This window comes from Echinops telfairi, unplaced genomic scaffold, assembly GCF_000313985.2.
Source record: "Echinops telfairi isolate 266 unplaced genomic scaffold, ASM31398v2 ScPeMD7_19;HRSCAF=73, whole genome shotgun sequence".
Taxonomy (NCBI): domain Eukaryota; kingdom Metazoa; phylum Chordata; class Mammalia; order Afrosoricida; family Tenrecidae; genus Echinops; species Echinops telfairi.
This window is the reverse complement of record NW_022103916.1, coordinates 5,041,231-5,046,546: the sequence shown is the minus strand read 5'-3', so window position 1 is coordinate 5,046,546 and position 5,316 is coordinate 5,041,231. Positions and strand designations below refer to the sequence as shown.

Here is a 5,316-nt window from a genome sequence, read left to right as displayed (position 1 = left end):
CTGATACCAAGGGCTCAAGTAGAAAGAAAATGTTTTGAGAATGATGATGGCAACATAGGTACAAATGTGCTTGACACAATGGATGGATGGATGGATGGATTGTGATAAGAGCCGTACGAGCCCCCAATAATATGATTTTTTTTTAAAGAATCTTTCTCTTTGAAAGAAATTCTCTTGAGTAGTCTTATGTACCTACTGTTCATTTTCATTTAATAGAATTAGCTTATTCCATTAAAATCCTGATGGGAATTTGAGTTGTATTTTTTCCCCAAACCATTTTATTAGGAGCTAATCCAGACATCATACCATTTCATAGTTCAGTCATATCAAGCAGTATTGTACAATTGCTACCAAAACCAGTTTCAGAACATTTTCTTCCTTCTTGAACTCCTTGGTATCAACTCCCCATTAACCCATCATACCCCCCAAGAACCCTTATTCGAGTTGTCTCTCTGGATTCACCCATCCCAGATTTCATATACCCCAAACATAGAAAAACACATAATGAAGATTCAAGAAGACGACCAACAATGATAAAATATGACAGAGATAAACCCCAATATGAAAAAAAGAGAACCAGAAAATACTAAAAACCAGATCAAGCCCAAAGCATATCAGAAGGGAGATCAAGTGAGAAGGTTTTTAGCAGTTCAAATCAGATTTCTTGTTTTAATCAACTGTAGTGGTCTCTCCAGTCCTCTCTGTCTGATCACCAGGTTACTCCCCTCCCTCAATGATGGTTAGAGGGAAATTCCCGGAGGCTGATTATGACCCTGTGTAGATCGTGCAAATGCATTTTGGGCTTCCACTGTCATCCATACCTCTGTATACCAGAATCTCACCATTTAAGCTCTAATATGATTCCTTCCTTCAGATTCGGATGAAGAGAAACTGGTGTTTACTTGCTCGGTAAAGTTGGTGTGGCCCGTTTATAGCTTCAGCAACAGCACCTTCACATGCTCACAAACACTGGTCATTAGAAAACATTGCTAACCCGATGGGTGAAAAGTATCTCTGGGAAGCAGGTGTGATGGTTTATTTTGTGGTGGTGGTTCTTGGAGAGGCACAAGCACATGGCCACATTCAAACAGTACAAAAAGGAGGGGTATTTAGGGTGTTTCCCTACTTAGAATGATTATTGCACATCTTTGCATGTTGCACATACATATCTGAAGAATAAAGTCTTAGTTATTTCCCTTTTTCATAGAAACCTTTTTTGAACAAATGTTACATCTTTGTGTGTGGTGAAAATATACATAACAAAACATCTCTACACTTTTCTACATGTACAATTCAGGGGCGTTGATTACACCTCCGTTAACTTAGGCTTAGTGCCCTCTAAGCAAACACTCACCCTTTTGCTCTCCCTCCCATAAATCTTTTTCTTGTGAAAAAGAAGAAACATACAGATGGCTTTATTTTGGGGGCAGAGCAACAAGGCCCATTTCTCCTGTTTATATCTATCCCAACTACCCTGTGACCCTCCCCAGAGAGGACTACCATTTTACCAGTTTCCAATGCGCCTTCCAGAAGTAGACAAGTGTGTTTCTGGATTAGTATAATAAAATGGGTACAAATGACTGGGCCACAACCTCCTTAGCTCATCAGAGGAATTCCTTGCTTATATTTCTTTATACACTCCCTCCTCATTTTGGAAGCCATTCCTGAGGCTTCCGGGGTACTGGAAGCACTGAGACTTCTACGTGTCTTTGTCTAGGAAAAAGAACTTTGGCATCAGCTACCTGGGCCGGGATCGTCTCGGGCAGGAAGCATACCTCTCACTCCTATCTGACTGGGACCTGAGCACGGCCTTTGCCACTGCCTCCAAACCTTACCTACAGTTGCGTGTGGATATCCGGCCCACCGAGGACAGTAAGTAGTCAGTGCGCCCAGGGACTGCTCTGGTAACCTTGGCCCATAGGATGGGAATTGTGACTCTATCCTTCTCAATATTCTACCTGTGAGCTGGGCAGCTTGGGTACTGGACCTCAGTTTCTTCACCTATAACATAGAGCTCTGATATCTTAGGGCTGTTTTGAAGATTAAACAGGGAACTTTATGTAAAATGCTTGGAATTGTACCTGGCCACATAGTGAATGCTCAAAAAAATGATTACTAGCATTTTATTCTATTGTATTATTATACTGTGGCATGCAATCTAGTAAAGAACAGTATAATTGTATACTGTAATAATATAGCTGTGATATTAGATCTTTTGAGTTATAATCATGTCTAAGTATAACAGTACTTGCTATGGCTGTTGTGTGTATTAATTTTCTCATTCTCTGCTCATTTCATTTTTGGAGCTCTTGGCGCACTCGTTTGTTTTCGTGTCTGTGTCACTTCTCTTTCCATGTTTGTGTCTCCTCACTTTTGCCGATGCCTGGTTCCTGAGAGTGCACAGCTAAATTAAGACATGGTCCCATGAATTTGATTATGGATCACACATCAGATCATAGTATTGTATTGGGGTTAACTTGCCTGGGCATATCATGGTTATTGAAGGATAATGTTTTTATTCTTGGGGGAGAAACAAAACAGTTACATATTTACGAGGAAAGCGTCATAATGTCTGTAAATAAGTTGACAAAAAAATAAAAGTGTACAAAGTGTGAGGTAAAGCAAATGAGGCGGGGGAAACTAGTTAACCGTTGGAGGAGCTAGATGAAGTGGAATATAAGGTATTCAATATTTTCTTCTTTCACCTTTACTGTGGGTTTGCAAACCTAAAAAACCAAACTCGCTTCCATTGAGTTGATCCCAAATGTTTTCTTTAATAAGAATCAGCACAAAGCTGGTTCCTATGAGATGGGTTAAGAAGGTCGTAAATGTACGAGTTAAGCTGCTGTATCACTCCATCACTAATACTACTTTTCCCCTCAGTACTTTTCCTGAGTTTCATCGAACTCACAAACTGTACTTAGAGTCCAGTGGCTTATTAGGAAAGTAACAGGCTACTGCTCAGGATCGAGATTAACTGGGAAGTAACAGGAACAACTTAGACACAACAGGATGTGGTATGTTTAGTCACAACAGTTTCCAACCAAACCCTACTGCTGCTGGGCCCTTTGCTGGGGTTTGCAGCTGCCGCCGCCGCCGCCACCACCACCGGACTCTGTCATTGCTCAACCCCTTCTTACCACTTCTCTGCACTACAGTGTTAACAGCTGTGTGTGTCTCCTGGGTCTGGGAGGTTATCAGCACATGGGCCTCTGGTGCAAAGAACATACTCTCCTCCCAGCTCCCCTCCTTGATGGTAGTGAGGTCTTCTTTAATCTCTGTGGGATTCGTTCTTTTAGGACAGATCACGCTGTCTTGTAAGAGGTATTCCAGAGTGCTCCTTGGACGTAAGGATGGCAAGACTTCGTCTTACATACTTTAGACAAGTTGTCAGGGGCGAATAATCCCTGAAGAAAGACATCTTGCTGGGTCAAGTAGAGGGGCAGCAACAAAGAGGAAGACCCTCGATGAGATGGAGGGACACAGTGGCTGCATTAGAGGACTCGGGCATAGGGACACTTGTGAGGCTGATGCAGGGCCGCGCAGTGGTTTGTTTTGCTGTGTAGTTACTCTGGGGCGGAGCTGACTTGATGGCACGCACCACCAACACCAACAGGTGTAATGACAAAACTGACCCCCCTCCTCAGTAGGGGGCAGCCATCCAGTGTATACAGTAATTGACCAATCCCTGCAGAGGATCTCCGCACCTTGTTTGCACAGTAGCCTAAATAATCCCTGTGCAAGATTGTGGCCTCAAAAATCCTTTTGGCAGAATGACATGCCTAGGGCCAGAAAGGCCACATGCAAGCAGGCCTGGGCTATAAACACCTGACTTACAGATGGCTCCTGCTTGCCCTTTCATGCGGGGCTTCCCACGGACTCGATCACGGTTGATGAAGTGAAACAGGAGCAGACTGGAATTCTTAGGCTTTGTGTGATTCCTCATGGTAACTGGAATGGGCAAAGTTATGAGTCAAAGCCCGGATGCGGGTCTCAGAAGAGGCCTCAGGTGTGTCAGATGGAAAGCCATACGCGTGCAGTGCACCACTATCTTTGAGCAGGGCAGCATTTTCTGCAGCCCGGATGTAATGCTATGTAAATTTTCTCTCACTTTGAAATGATGAAACCAAGCCCTATGCACCGCAAATTCTTCATTCCAATCACTTTCACTAACGCACGGACAGTTTTTGAGTCATTGAAAAGGCTTTGCGCCTTTTCTTGCACTCACCAAAGTCTCACTGCCCTCAGGTTGATTCCAAGTCACAGTGGCCTTAGAAGACAGAGTAGAACTGCCCCCCACCCCATGGGGTTTCCACGGCTGTAAACCCTTAGTGAAGCCCAATGCCATCTCTTTTTGCTATAAAACAACTGGTGTGCTGAACCACTGACCTTTTGGTTCGCATATGAGTGCTTGACACACTGTGCCACCAAGGTTCCCTTTTCCTGCACACAAACTTAAAAAAATAAACTGCCATAGAGTTGATTCTGAATCAGCGGCGTAGTGGATTATGTGTTGGGCTGCTAATCACAAAGTCACCAGTTTGAACAAATCATCGGCTCCACGGGAGGAAGGTGATGCCTTCGGTCCTAATCTGTCCTATAGGATTGCTATGAGTATCCTCCCTCTCTCGCTTTCTCTCCCCACCTCCCTCTCCCCCCTCCTCTTCTCTCTCTCTCTCTGCCATTTAGTGGATGCTGACTCATAGTGACCCCTCTGTGGGTTTCCGAGACTGTAACTGTTTACGGGGTGGTTTCAAACTACTAGTCTTGTGGATCGCAGCCCAACGTCTAACCACTATACCACCACAGCTGAAGAAGAACCGCATGCACCTATTCCAAATTACCTGCATTTGGGGAGCGGGGGGAGGCAGGGGTGTTCTTTTAACTTTCTGTTGTGATTTGTGAGGAGCCCTGGTGACATAAAGGTTTCACGTTGGGCTGTGATCCACAAGGTCAGCAGTTCAAAACCACCAACCCCTCCTCAGGAGAAAGATGGGGCTTCCGACTGCAGTAAACAGTGACGGTCTCAGAAACTCACAGGAGGCCGTTCTACCCTGTCCTGAATGTTCACTGTGTTGGCATCAACTCAATGGCAGGGAGTTTGGTTGTTTGGTATTGTGATTTCAGTAAAAGTTTACAGACCAAATTGGTTTTTCTATTTAATATTACATGTAGATTTTGCTTCATGACATTAAATGCAGCCCCTTACAATGTAGCAGCACCCTTTCCATTTCCTTCCTTTGCTTACCGTTTCTGTTTGTCTTTCTTTCCTATCCATTCCTGCCTTCTGAGCTTTATTCCTGAGCAAATGCTTTT

The 5,316-nt window shown here is 43.9% G+C and overlaps 1 protein-coding gene across 1 annotated transcript in view; it reads left to right on the top strand.

Moving 5' to 3' along the window:
- Positions 1-5,316, top strand: part of TBC1D25 (TBC1 domain family member 25) — a 25,945-nt gene that overhangs the window by 4,073 nt on the left and 16,556 nt on the right. The window contains exon 3 of the mRNA XM_004713174.3: positions 1,718-1,872. Within this exon, the coding sequence (XP_004713231.1) occupies positions 1,718-1,872 (155 nt within the window). The remainder of the gene's footprint in view (positions 1-1,717; positions 1,873-5,316) is intronic.